Below are 12123 nucleotides of genomic sequence, written 5' to 3' on the forward strand. Positions count from 1 at the left end.
TCCCCAGCAGCTGGGACTACAGGCGCCCACCACAATGCCCGGCTATGTTTTGGTTGCAGTTTGGCAGGGGCCGGGTTTGAACCCGCCACCCTTGGTATATGGGTCCGGCGCCTTACCGACTAAGCCATAGGCACCGCCCTAAACAAAATACTTTTAAGAACTATATTCACTCAGCCAGGTGCGATGGCTCACACCTGTAATCCCAGCACTGTGGGAAACTGAGGCGGAAGGATTGCTTGATCTCAGGAGTCTGAGCCTTGTCTGAATGGCAGTGAGACCCTGACTCATGAAAAAAATGGAAAAACCTAGCCAGGGGCCGCAGCAAATGCCTGTAATCCCAGCAGCTTCTGAGGCTGAGGCAGCAGGATGCCCAGAGCGCGAGACTGAGGTTGCAGTGAGCTACGATGCCACTGCACTCTGCTCAGGGTATAGGGTAGAACTCTGTCTTGACAACAAACAAACAAACAAAAAAAGAAAAAGAAAAAACATTCACTCAAATATTGAGTATCTACTCTAAGGCAGGCACTGTGCTGAGTTCTAAGTACAGTGATGAACCAGAGACTTGCGTATATAGTTACTGGTTGAGACATATACTAAACCAGTAAAGCAACAACAATGACAGTGATTGCAAATATTTGACAGTTAACATGTAAGTGTTACAAAAGATTTTTTTAAAAAGAGTGTTTTAGTACAGAATGGCAGTTGGAACCTAGTGTAAATGGAATGGTCTGAGGAAGTCTCTTTGAATAGGGTCATTTAAGCAAAGAACTGAGACATGAGAAAGAGCCAGCCATGAGATAGGACGGTGTGGGTATGCACACTCATATCCAGGTGTGCTCAGGGAGGCTGAAGGTGAGAAAGAGTGTGGTGCACTCCAGGACCCACAAGATTAGTATAGTGGGGCACTGTTTTTTTTTTTTTTTTGTAGAGACAGAGTCTCACTTTATCGCCCTCGGTAGAGCCGTGGCGTCACAGCTCACAGCAATCTCCAACTCCTGGGCTTACGTGATTCTCTTGCCTCAGCCTCCCAAGTAGCTGGGAATACAGGCTCCTGCCACAACGCCCGGCTATTTCTTTGTTGCAGTTTGGCCGGGGCTGGGTTTGAACCCGGCACCCTCGGTATATGGGGCCGGCGCCCTATCCACTGAGCCATAGGCGCCACCTCTAGTGGGGCATTGTGAGAGGGTGAAGAGTGGCATCAGTTAGGGTCTTGCAAGCAAAAAAAGAAAAAGAAAGGACATTAGGACATCATTGGCTGATTTAAGCAGGGATGGAGGTTATTAAAAGTATTGGAGAATTTGCACACAGGAGGGCTAGAGACCAGGTATGGGGTCACATTGTCTGAGTAACAGCTGAATTCAAGCCTCAGACCTAGTTTACTAGGGGCAAGCTGCTGATACTGTAGCACCAGAAAATCTAGAGCTCTTCAAAGTCCCCACAACTCTTAAATGGGCAGGTCTGATGGGCAGAGCCCAGGTCTTGTGCCTGCACCCTAACTGTCACAAAGGCTGAGAAGTAATAATACTGTTTCAGCTTCTTTAACACAGACCAAAATAAGGGTGACTTAAACAAGCTGCCTCTCTCCTGTAGTAGTCCAACCAGGTGAGTAACCCAGAGATACAGGGCTTTTCCTTTATTTATTTATTTATTTTGGCTTTTCCTTTCTTGTTGCGCAATTACCTGGGATATTGCTTTTTTCTTCAGGAGGGAAGATATCTTACTACCAGCCATACATCCAAGCTCCAGCCAATAGGATGTGAAAAAGAGAAGAAGCTAGGAGAAAGACCAAAAGAACAGGACTTGTAAGATTTTGGGCAGTTTACTTTTAGTGTTGAGGGAAGAGGGAACCATACATACATTAGGGGAAGTGGGTCATGTCTGGGTATCTGGAATTACATCTTGGAGGAGGCACAACTCCTTATGGCATGTTATTTAGTTCAGCAGACAATTTTTGAGTTCCTTCTATGTATCTTGCTTAATGCTAAGCACTGGTATGAGATAATTATTTTGGCAGCATGCTGTATGTAGGCTTTATCCTACACTTACAGACTTAAGAGTCTTAAGTCAGAAAAATGATTCCTTACATTTGTACAGAACTTCAAAGATTTTTCAAAAATACTTCATAGGACGTTATCCTCATCACTCTGTAAGGTATTTTCATCCTCATTGTGTAAACAATGAATAGGCTTGGAGAAGTAACATAGGGTCACAGGGCAAAACTGGTACTTAAATCCATGTCTTTGGAATCATAGTTCACTGCTACTTTTACCACAGCGCAACATCTTCTGGACTACTCCAGCAAGTCTCAAAAAACTGCCTCTACAGGTTGAAGGAATCACTCTATTTGCACAGTGCCATACTATCACCTACAGATTACTCACTAATTGCTAGGGTAATCTGTACCTTTACAATGACCAGATCTAGCAGTTACCACTTAAACCACTTGAACAACCTGGTTTTATTACTAGTGTGACAACCTGGTATTATGCACCTTGCATATGACATAATATAAACAATATCATCTGTAAGTATGTTTTTGCCCCCAAATGTTTCACTTCAATCAAATCAAACCTCTAGACTAGGACATCTAGACCCAGTCTGCATTTTACAGGAAATAAAGGAAAAAGAGGAACAAGTTACACCACATCAGGCCAGGAATTGGAGACCAGCCTGAGCAAGAGTGAGATCCACTCCCTAAAAATAGCCTGGCATGTGGCAGAAGCCTGTAGGAGGTGGAGGCAAGAAGATCGCTTGAGCCCAGGAGTTTGAGGTTGCTGTGAGCTACGGCGCCATGGTACTCAATCCAAGGTGACAGAGTGAGACTCTTTTTTAAAAAAAAGTTACAAACTGCATTCTTCAAATGAGTATGATTTTTGCTTGGTAGACTACAGCTAATTTTCTCAGATTTAATAATGACATTGTTAGTTTTAGGATCAGAGAAGGATAGATTTTTTTTTTTTTGAGAGAAGAGTCTCAGTAGAGTGCTGTAGCGTCTCAGCTCACAGCAACCACAAACTCTTGCGTTTAAGCCATTCTCTTGCCTCAGCCTCCCAAGTAAGTGGGACTACAGGCGCCCGCCACAACGCCTGGCTATGTTTTTTGTTGTTGTTGCAGTTGTTTAGCTGGTACAGATCGGTTTCCAACCCGCCACCCTCGGTGTATGTGGGTAGCGCCCTACTCACTGAGTTATGGGTGCCAAGCCAGGATAGAATTCTTTTTTTTTGGCTGGGGCTGGGTTTGAACCCGCCACCTCCAGCATATGGGACCGGCGCCCTACTCCTTGAGCCACAGGTGCCGCCCCAGGATAGAATTCTTATTCCAAGGAAATACATGTTAAAGTATTTATTAAGAATTACGAAATGTTATGTTGTGAAGTATCAGTCGCAAAATGTTGCAATGTCTGCAACTTACTTGCGAATGGTTCAATACCACCACGACTTACTTTGAAATTTTTCAACGATACAGACGTACTCAGGTAGGAGACGGCGAGCGAACAGAAATGGCAAATTGCTGAGGTTTGATCCAGGCAGAGGATATACAGGCACTCATTGTTGTTTCAACTTTTCCGTATGCACTAAACTTTTCATAATAAAACATTATTTTATTACGCCTATCCTCGGTGAAGCCGCCCCAAGGAAGCCTCTCCGAATGTCTCAGGACCGCGGGGGCTCCACGCTCACCGCCCGCGCCGCTTCCTCCGGGCCCCACTGGGCATGCGCAGAGAGCCGCCGCGCCCGCCCCGCCCCTCGGGCGTACGCGTGCGCTCACAGCGCAGGCGCTCGGGGCTCGGCAGCCTCCAGACACCAGCTGCGGGACGCGGCAGACGGCTGAGGCGCGGGAGCTGCGGAAGGATGGAGCCGCTGAAGGTGGAAAAGTTCGCGACCGCCGACAGGGGAAACGGGCTGCGCGCTGTGGTCCGTCTGCGCCCAGGAGAGCTGCTCTTCCGCTCGGATCCCTTGGCGTACACGGTGTGCAAGGGGAGTCGGGGCGTCGTCTGTGACCGCTGCCTCCTCGGGTACGTACGGAGCGCGGGTCCGAGCTGCTGGGGGGTCGAGCGGGCAGCCGGTCGCGGAGTCCGCCTGGCTGGGCCTGCACTGGAGGTCGGCGGTGCTGCGTGGACGCGCGTGTTCCCGGCGGCGGGTCGCGGCTGACAGGCCCCGCTTGAACGCCCCCTCGGGTGTCTCGGCGGGGTTCCGAGGGTGTCCCCAGGCTCAGTCCCTGACGCTTAGCCGGGCGGAGTAGGACCCGCGACCTCCTCCCCGCCACCTGGGCTGCGGTAGGAATTGGGCAACCTGCTGGACGGACTTAGGGGAAAGCTTCGGGCCGTGGATCATTTTCCTGGGGGATAAGACCGTGTCCTGTGTGACAAGCTCCCATTAGGTACGACTGTGGGAATACGTGTGGCGGCCGTGGGAGCACAGCTGGGTATAAATCGGACTCACTGCAGAAGCCCCGCTGGGAAAGGATGGGTCTTGCGCGTGGTGGAAGGATCTGATGTTGTTTGTTGTGGTGCACTTCTGTGGTCTAGGTTCTGTGCTGCCTGAGGATGCGAAGATGAACCGGACAATCCTTAAGAATCCTTAAGGAGCAGATGAAGCGAAAGAGATAATTACAGTGTATCAAAAGGGCTGAACTAGAGGTGCAAATAATGTACTGTAGTGGTGTAAGTTACTGGGGTACCACTGTGTGTTCGCCATTTAATGGCTGTGCAGGCATGTCTAACTCTTAATCTTCAAGCATTTATGAAAGTTTTGGAAGCCTGGAAGTGCTGTGTCAATTTAGAGTGCTGTGCAAAAGCAATTCATGGAAATGTGTAATATACATATTCAGTCATAGAAATGCATTAAATCAACAAATGTTACTGAGTTTCTACCATGTAAAGGGGGAAGAACTATGTTTTGAGATAAGGGGGATGATTTTTTGCATGGCTGCTTTCAGACCTGAGATTGGGGTGGGTGGAGGTGGGGAGAGAAATGTAAAACTCCTATCTGTAATTTGACTGTTTATCTTATTTTGTTCTTACTTGATTCATAATTGAGGAGTTTGACTTTGCATTTTAAAGTTACCGATAATAATTTTATCTGTTGGTATCTGAAGTAATGAAAGCTACAAAAAAAAAAATCTGTTAAACAGAAAGCACCTTGAATTTTTGTTTTTGTTTTTTTTCTTTTTTTGTAGAGACAGAGTCTCACTGTACCGCCCTCGGGTAGAGTGCCATGACGTCACACGGGTCGCAGCAACCTCTAACTCTTAGGCTTACGAGATTCTCTTGCTTCCGGAGCAGCTGGGACTACAGGCGCCCGCCACAAAGCCCGGCTATTTTTTTTGTTGCAGTTTGGCCAGGGCTGGGTTCAAACCCGCCACCCTCGGCATATGGGGCCAGCACCTTACTCACTGAGCCACAGGCGCCGCCTGACACCTTGAATTTTTTTATAAGTTGTGTGGTTGAAAACAATTCATTCCTTTTAAGACTTGACTTTTTCCTGAAAGCCCTGACATTTAAAGTCATAGAGCTTTGGTTCTCTTTCAGGCAAATCAGAGAAAGCGGGCTCTTCATCCTTTGTATATCCAGAGTTTGAATGTCCAACATACAGAACTTACTGTTTCTTAAGCCCTATAATACTAATTGGCGGAGAAGATGTGAGTCATCTTTCATGTTATTTAGTATTTGGAATAAAGTCAGATTTCATGTTATTTAGTATTTGGAATAGAAAAGTTTTGGAATGAATGAATGGTGGCATCTTAGTAACAGAATCATTAGAGTTGAACTTGAGTCAAAAGGCACATGGAATTGTCCATTTTCCAAAATAAACTACTTAAACCCTTTGTTGTTGGGATGCTTCTTGATTTACCATACTATTTCATTACTGCTGTCATTCTTTTTTCTTATTTGCAAGAATTGTAGTGATTTGAGCAAAATAGGAATTTCATAAATAGGTATTTGGGAATTCTCAGCATTGCTTTAAAGTCTGGAGAAACCTGACAGGGACCAAGTCAAAATTGCATTGTAGTAGTAGTTGGGCTGGAGGCTGGTGAGTAAGTCTGTCACTTCCATGGCCTGATAATTTTGGATTAGCAGTAGTATCATCAGCACCAGAGACACTGTACTCTGCTACTATTGATCTTTGCAAAGCTAGCTGTGGCTAGAAAGTTGTTCTCTCAACTATTCTTTGTAATAGTAGATTCTGATTCTAAGTTCTCAGTGTCTTGGATTGCCTGAATTTTGATCATTACCTGTACCCTATCAGCAAGGGAAGTTGAGAAAGGAAATATTTGATCTTTTTGACTTTTAAGATAGGAGGCAGGCACTACTTCCTACCAGTAGTCATCTAATGGGGAAATAAACACAAAGATAGAAAACGGAATATAAGTACATGCCAGGCATTTAAGCAAAACAAACTGAACAAACAGATTCTTCATAATGACTGCCAGGTATTTGTTTATTAATACTTTATACTAAAAATATATTTGCGCTTATTTTGGATTGCCAGGGTGTATATAATTCACTTTTGTTGTAGTAGATACTCTGTTTCAGACTCGCACTGTAGAGAGCATGCTTTTGGGAGTTGCTGCAGCCTGGAAATAGTGTTAGGGAAATGATGGTGCATTGTTTAACGCAGTTTTCTACCACTACTGAATGCCTGTCATTGGAGGATAAGTTTCTGTTCTTCATCAGATTTCATTTCTCATTATCCACTATCAATTGTGAAGTCCTTGTGAGTTGATAGTACATCTGTCAATTTTTGTAACGTCAGAGCCTGACAGGCATTGAGTCCTTAGTTTGTAGGTATAAAGTGTTCAGCAGAATTTACTTCCTAACTGTCCCTTTCTGCTGCTTTCTCTTTGAATTAAGTATGGAGTGAAAAATGTTGTGAGGAGAAAGTCAAAATAGAATTACAAAACAGATATTTACTATAATTATAGTCATGTGCATTTTGGCTAGCCATGGACAGTAGTCCCAGAAAATTATAATGCCATATTGGCAGTGCCTGTGGCTCAGTGGGCAGGGCGCCGGCCCCATATACCAAGGGTGGCAGGTTCAAACCCCACCCTGGCAAAAATGCAACAAAAAAATAGCTGGGCATTGTGGCAGGCGCCTGTAGTCCCAGCTACTCGGGAGGTGAGGCAAGGGAATCGCCTAAGCCCAGAAGTTGGAGGTTGCTGTGAGCTGTGTGACGCCACGGCACTCTACCAAGGGCGATAAAGTGAAACTCTGTCTCTAAAAAAAAAAAAAAGAAAAAAAAGATTATAATGCCATATTAATTTCTGTACTTTTTCTATGGAAGTACCTAAATGTAGGTTAGGTACACAAATACTTTCTGTTGTGTTATAATTGCCTGATGTATTTAGTACAGTAACATGCTATACAGGTTTATAGGTAGGAACAAATAAGCATTACCTTACAGCCAATGTGAGTAGTAGGATATACGAGCCAGGTTTGTAGAAGCGCAGTCTATCTAGTCACATAACAATGAAATCACCTAACAGAACATTTCTTACAACATGATTATACTTCATTGGTTTCTAAAAATGATTGTTGCGAAGTTTTACATAGTCTTGGTTTGTTCCCTCAGGTAGGGTGAAGTGGCATTAGTATAACTCACAGCAACCTTGCACTCCTGGGCTGGAACGATCCTCCTGCCTCAGCCTTCTCAGTAGCTGGGACAAGTATGTGCCATGATGTAGCTATTTTTTCTACTTTTAGTAGAGATAGAGGTCTTGCTCTCCTTCACGCAATCCTCTTACCTTGGCTTCCCAGAGTGCTAGGATTACAGGCGTGAGCCAATGTGCCCAGCCAGTGCTTCAGTTTTTATTTTTGTTAATGAAAAAACGTGAACCTTCTCCCTTCTTGGCTTCTCTTACTTTTTGCCTTTCATTAAGGGAATGCTTTGGATTTTCGTGTTGTGTATGGAAAAGAAAATAAAGCCTCTAAGATTAAATGACAGTGATTGTGACCTGAAATCATTTATACTCTCCTCCTGCTGTTGCACACATTTTTAGTTTGATGGACATAGAAAAGTTTCACAGATGGGTTATATGTATTATTTTTTCTGTTTATTTGGTAAATGTAGCACATAAAATTCTGTTGTAATTACTTTATTTGTTTGTAAGTCTTTCCACTCCCCAAGATAGTGACCTAAGTCTAATCTTCATATCACTAGGGCCTGACATGCAGGAGATGTTAATGGCTAAAGTTGCAAAGGTATAATATTTGGGGGAATTTTAAGTCCCTGTATGTTTGTGTTTAGTTTTCCCATCTTCTAAGTTGCCTGTAGCTTCCATATCAATAGCTACCACTGGCAAACTCTAATGATAATTTCTTTTTTTTTTTTTTGAGACAGAGTCTCAAGTTGTCACCCTGGGTAGAGTGCCGTGACGTCACAGCTCACAGCAACCTCAAACTCTTGGTTGTAAGAGATTCTGTTGCCTCAGCCTCCCAAGTAGCTGGGACTACAGGTGCCTGCCACAGTCCCCGGCTATTTTCCTTGTTGTGGTTGTTGTTTTTAGCTGGCCTGGGCCGGGTTCGAACCCTCCAGCCTCAGTGTATGTGGCTGGCGCCCTTCCCACTGAGCTATGGGCACTGCCTGATAATTTCTTCTGTCGAATAAAGACGATATCTCATCCAACATTCAGGCTGAGATTGAGGTTTAGCACTTCCCAGGAGGAAAGAGGATGACTTGGAGGTGGACAGTTTATCCTTTTCAGTCCTGGAGGATTGTGGGCAGAAAGGGAAAACAGGTTGTGAGAAATATGTATGCTGATCTTTTTTGTCTGGCCAAAGTTCTGGGTTTTGGGTGGGGATTTTAAATGGGTTGAGGGGACAGTCAATAGTAGAAAGCCTTTAGTTCTGTTCCCTGTTAGGAATCTTGGAAGGAGAAGATTATGCAGGTTAGTGGTACGTCAACACTGGAGGCTACATCATAGCAATGGTAGAAGGAAGTGGCTAAATAGATGAACCTATGCTAGTGTTCTCATACCACTGGGAGGGAGTGGAGGAACTGGCTGGCCTAGTGGAACAGTGGCTTCGTGACAAGGACTGGGTGACCATAGACTGAGGGGCAGGATCATGGAAGCTAGTGATGGGAGCCAGCATGACATCCCAAGAGGTGAGATGGCACCAGGCTAGCCACCAGTTTGCAGCAGAGATCAATGACAACCCAGAGAGGTACTGCAGATTCAAGGTCTTCATGCCACCATTATCTCTAGGATGTCCCATGAGACTTGGGAGAAAAATTTACTTGAAAGCAACCACTTAAACCAGCCCTAGGAAGAAGTTAAAGTCTGAATTTTTTAAGAGATTGAGATATTATTTGGCAAATTTAAAATTTCCTGGATATTTATTATGGTAGATGTTCATGAATTATGTTAGATTAATTTTAGAAAAAGCAGCCCCATGTTCAGGAGGCAGATTAGAACAATTATAGAAATTAAAGCATCTGTATTGAGTTGCAGTGTGGGTAAATGTGACCAGGAAATAGAAGGTAGTAAAGGAACACAGCATTTGGTGATACAATGGCATTTGTTTTGGCCAAGAATTGAATCTGGGATGAGGCAAGAAGGAATATCTTTATGTATTGGGGTAAAAGGAAGAGGTACAAGAGAAGGTAATAACCATGGTGATTCAAAGGCTTGAGGACAGCCAGAGAAGTGACTCAGTCTTAGAGGGGAAATGTTCTGAAATATTTTAGGAAAGAAGCATGAATTGCCTAGTGAAATGTAGGATTCTTGGGAAGTGCTCAGGGTCCCCTCAAAACTTGTGTTCATTTGGGCAGCGCCTGTGGCTCAGTGAGCAGGGCGCTGGCCCCATATACCGAGGGTGGCGGGTTCAAACCCAGCCCCGGCCAAACTGCAACAAAAAAATAGCCGGGCGTTGTAGCGGGCGCCTGTAGTCCCAGCTACTCGGGAGGCTGAGGCAGGAGAATCGCCTAAGCCCAGGAGTTGGAGGTTGCTGTGAGCTGTGTGATGCCACGACACTCTACCGAGAGCAATAAAGTGAAACTCTGTCTCTATAAAAAAAAACAAACAAAAAAAAACAAAAAAAAAAAAACTTGTGTTCATTTATTTAAGGCAGGAATGGTTAGCTGAGCAGCAACCCCCTTCTTCCCCCCCTCCCTGCTTCCAGTGGCCAGCTGCTTGGCTTTGAGAATTGGATTTACCCAGAATTGCCAGGTTAGTATGATGGATGGAGAGGGAGAAAGGAAGTTGAGGTTGTAGGCAGGGAGAGTGAAAATTAACCATGAATCATGGTTTCTAAGCTTGAGAATGGGATCATGATGGGGGCGATGCTCAGTAAAATGTGCGAGAATCCGTGGATTAGAGGTTCTGATGTGGTCAGAGAAATGACTAGTGGGCAGAGAATGAGTTGGCCCGAAATGCATGTGTTTAGAAGTAGTGTATGTATTGGTATAGTGATTCACGGTATGGCAGAGAGTGAGGTAGGGAGTGAGAAAAGATTGTTGGGATAATCCGGAAACTGAGAGTCTGAGGTGTTAATGAATTTTCTAAGAACATGAAGTTACTTAGAATGTTTGGCACTGAAATGAATAGTTTCAGCAAAGGCCTACTTAACCCTGGATTATAAAGAGTCATTAGAGTAGGAAGAGCCAAGCGGGGACAGGATGTACTTAGCTCAAATAATGCACAAAAGACATTACTTGGGTTTATAGTTGATTGTTTAAAAAATGTCAGTTCAAGGTATGGGTGAACTGGTTAAGTGTGTTACAGACTCTTCTTTGGGGGCCCTGGGGGGTCAAATGACTAGCAAAATAGTTTCTAAAGGTAGAACCTTGGGAAATGGCTCAGAGTCAGGATTTACAGATTCCTGGGCAATGGCTAATGGGACGAGGACTTAGAATAAAATACAGTGGAAAAATTGACAATAAGGTAGGTTGGGAAAGGACATTATGGATATGACCTCCATTTTTCTTTTTAAATGGGAGTTGGAATTCTAGCACCTTAGGAGGCTAAGGTAGGAGGATCACCTGAGCCCAGGAGTTGAAGGTTATAGTGAACTATGATGATGCCATTGCACCCCAGCCTGAGTGACAGAGCAAAACCCTGTCTCAAAAAAAAAAAATCATCACCATCAATGAAAGTCAGCTGGTGGACTTTGTGAGCTTCCCAATGTGATACCCTGAGAAGGATACAATGCTGATGTGTAGCATCCTAGTAAAGGATACAGTATCTGAATCTAACCTTGAGAAACATTAAATAAACCCCAAATGAGTGCTGTTCTATTAAAAAAGAAGAAAAGGATAATCCCAGCACTTTGGGAGGCTGAGGTGGGTGGTTTGCCTGAGCTCACGAGTTTGAGACCACCTTGGACTAGAGTGAGACCCTATCTCTAAAATTAGCTGGCTATTGTGGCAGGTGCCTGTAGTCTCAGCTACTTGGTAGTCTGAGGCAAGAGAATTGCTTAAGTCCAAGAGTTTGAGGTTGCTGTGAGTTATGACACAATGGCACTCTACTGGGGGTGACAAAGTGAGACTCTGTCTCAAAAAAACAAAAAGAAAAAAGTATAAAAGGAGAGAACTGCACCTTTCAAAAATGTCCATGTCATACAGGCCAAAGAGGACAATTAAACAACACTTGACCCTAGACTGGATCCTGTACCAGAAGGAAAAAAATACGCTATAAAGAACATTATTGGGGCACCCAATAAAATTGGAATACAGGAGGCCCAACACTGTAGCAATGCTGAATTTACTGAAGTTGGTATGTATCATAACATCCACAGTCTTTTGAAATAAGGAGGCTGAATTTTGCCTCAAACTTACTGAATCAGAATATACTTTTTATGTACATGATTTCAAGATAATGTGTGTAATTTTTATGTACAGTAAACTGAGACAAACTTAGATTTGAAAGTACTTTTAAAGATCTTAGGCCAGTTATTTGATAAATGTTTACTTTGTCATTATTCTGGGGATTCTGTGATTTAATTTTACATTTAACTCTTACATAGTACATCTGTAGCATCGGGCAGATCGAATTTTATATGATTTCTCATTTCTCTCTAGGAGTTTGCCAAGAGGTCTTCATTAGATACGATGCTCCCTGTAGTGGACAAAGGTGTGAAAAGCAGATAAAGCATAAAAGTAATCTGGTTTTCAGCTAGTAAAA

At 43.9% G+C, this 12123-nt stretch overlaps 1 protein-coding gene across 1 annotated transcript in view; it reads left to right on the top strand.

The window, feature by feature from the left end:
* The first annotated feature begins 3758 nt into the window (after window positions 1-3758).
* Window positions 3759-12123, top strand: part of SMYD3 (SET and MYND domain containing 3) — a 607450-nt gene continuing 599085 nt past the window's right edge. Inside the window, exon 1 of the mRNA XM_053605887.1 lies at window positions 3759-4015. Coding sequence (XP_053461862.1) covers window positions 3852-4015 — 164 coding nt within the window. The 5' untranslated portion in view covers window positions 3759-3851. The remainder of the gene's footprint in view (window positions 4016-12123) is intronic.

The sequence above is a fragment of the Nycticebus coucang genome, chromosome 10, assembly GCF_027406575.1.
Source record: "Nycticebus coucang isolate mNycCou1 chromosome 10, mNycCou1.pri, whole genome shotgun sequence".
NCBI classification, from domain to species: Eukaryota; Metazoa; Chordata; class Mammalia; order Primates; family Lorisidae; genus Nycticebus; species Nycticebus coucang.